This window comes from Cyprinodon variegatus, unplaced genomic scaffold (assembly GCF_000732505.1).
Source record: "Cyprinodon variegatus isolate N-32 unplaced genomic scaffold, C_variegatus-1.0 Scaffold138, whole genome shotgun sequence".
Taxonomy (NCBI): Eukaryota; Metazoa; Chordata; class Actinopteri; order Cyprinodontiformes; family Cyprinodontidae; genus Cyprinodon; species Cyprinodon variegatus.
This window is the reverse complement of record NW_015150591.1, coordinates 686040-688188: the sequence shown is the minus strand read 5'-3', so window position 1 is coordinate 688188 and position 2149 is coordinate 686040. Positions and strand designations below refer to the sequence as shown.

The window sequence follows — 2149 nt, the reverse complement described above, 5'->3', positions numbered from 1 at the left end:
CTTCAGAAGGGCTCATAACGGGTGATTTGAATGTATACCTTGGAGTTTTAATTTAAATCAGCTGACCTTTGAGCTGTGTTTACATTTTCCACCAGTAATCCGCATTGAGATGTTGGCACTAATCTCACTTCCAAATTGTCTTTCTTTCTTGGCTGATCCACTTCACCAAAGGTCATCACATCACCACTACAAATGTAGTGCAAATCCCAGATAAACAGGAAATAAATAATGAATTACGATAACCTGTTACCGGGGCTTGCCCGCTTGTCGTCACCACATTCGCTGGCCAATCCTCGTCTGAGGAGGCGTGGCCTGTGCCTGCTTGTGTGGCTGCTCCGGCAGGCTTGCGTATATTCTGAATGAAACAGAGGGAAGTATTTGCTTGCATGCTGCGTTCTGCTCCTCTCACTGCTCTGACTGGGCGAGTGGAAGGGAAAATCAGACTAGAAACTCAGCACTCTGTGCCACACTGGGAGTGCCTTTAGGAGAGTGAGACAGAGAGGGAGCGGGTTAGAGAGGTGGGGGTTGTTTGCAGGAAGAGGAGGTCAGTCAAGCAGTGGTTGCAAGGAAGAGGTAGAGAGCAGTTTTTAGCCCTCTTGAATATTTCATAAGGTAGATCCTCCAACATCAGGCTACCTGGATGGACTGAGAGAAAGAGTTTGTAATTGGGTCGGCATTTAGCTGGCATCAGGACCAGGGGGGAGATGGGAGAGCGGCGCAGTTGAGAAGAGGAATTTTTCTTGAGTGACCCTGCCGTGTAGCCTCAGATAAAGAAAAGATCTGCAGGAAGACACCGGGGATGAACCAAAACAAAAGGGAAAGACAGAGGGCTCAACTGCTGGCTGGCTAATCCTTAAACCTGTCAGAAACAGGGTAAGGAGGGAGGATCCCATCCCTGGGTGAAAGCCTGTGTGAATGACTGTCTGAGTACATAAAAACTTATCTGATGCTTCACAGAAACACAAGGAATCAAGTTCACATGAAAGGCAGATTGCTCAGAATCTGACAGGAATTACAGTCTGTCAAACGGGAGCCAACAGCATCCTGCAGGTATGTCGTCCAACGAGCTGAGCGTGGAGATGGACTCCTGCATACGGACGTTCAAGGAGCACATGCACCTGGAGCTGGAACCACCGAAGATGCCGGGTGTGGTGGGAGGCAAGAGGGGAGCGACGTCTCCCAAACTATCCCCGAGAAGCTCCCCACGGCTCTTCCGCAAGCTGATGGTGAATAAGAGCATCCGACAGAGGCGGCGCTTCACCGTGGCTCACACCTGGTAAGGCCTTTGGGTGGTCGGTGAAAAGAAATCTAAAATATTTACAGCTGTAGAAGGAACAGAAATGGTAAACACATGTTGATATATTGGGTAAAATTTAGAGAGATTTAGGAGAGAATTGCTGGGAAAATTATTAAGTAAGAGTCTCTAAAAAACAATAGAAGAAAATAAAATACTTATGATTCAGACAGGAACTGATTTAACAGTTGAAAAAGAAATTTTGTGGAATATATGTAAATAAAAGGAAAGGATATAATAATGAAGCTTAAAGTAAGGAAGGTTATAAAACATCTTGAGCTTGTATGTTGTCAGTTTATCTAATGCTGTGGTTTGTCAGTGAGTTAAGGGATTACATAATGCAATAAAAAATGACTTTCAGCAGAGGTTCCCTTTTCTACTCAGGCTTGTACTTTAATGCATTTCTGGATGAACTGATCAGTGCAGGTCTTGGAAGACTGCTGAGTTGCTCATTGATTGTTAGATGCATCACACAATACGGTGGTCTATTACGGTTTGCAATTAAATGAAGCCCAATCCCCAACCGCAGATATGTTGCAATGTCATTTGGATTTTCACTGATACTGATGCATTTTGGATATAGTATATTCAAAGATTGTTTGGTCCAATTGTTACCTTTAAAGTTACTGATAGGAAGGTTGTTAAAATGTGTAGTTTTAAAACAATAAAAAAGTCCACATACCACCATTTTGATGATGCCAATTAAGTAATTTTAGTGACAAGTGTTTTGCCATAGTAAAAGCACTGCCCCTACCCAAGAAAAAAAAAATACATTGAAATATTTACAATAATAATGAATGTGGACTAGCCTCGTGAGACCATCCTGATCTCGCGAGCTTTCAAGGTTTCACTCGC

The 2149-nt window shown here is 43.5% G+C and overlaps 1 protein-coding gene across 1 annotated transcript in view; it reads left to right on the top strand.

Moving 5' to 3' along the window:
• The first annotated feature begins 391 nt into the window (after positions 1 to 391).
• LOC107085960 (cAMP-specific 3',5'-cyclic phosphodiesterase 4B-like) overlaps positions 392 to 2149 on the top strand; it is a 191213-nt gene continuing 189455 nt past the window's right edge. The window contains exons 1-2 of the mRNA XM_015376656.1: positions 392 to 873; positions 958 to 1276. Coding sequence (XP_015232142.1) covers positions 1053 to 1276 — 224 coding nt within the window. The 5' untranslated portion in view covers positions 392 to 873; positions 958 to 1052. The remainder of the gene's footprint in view (positions 874 to 957; positions 1277 to 2149) is intronic.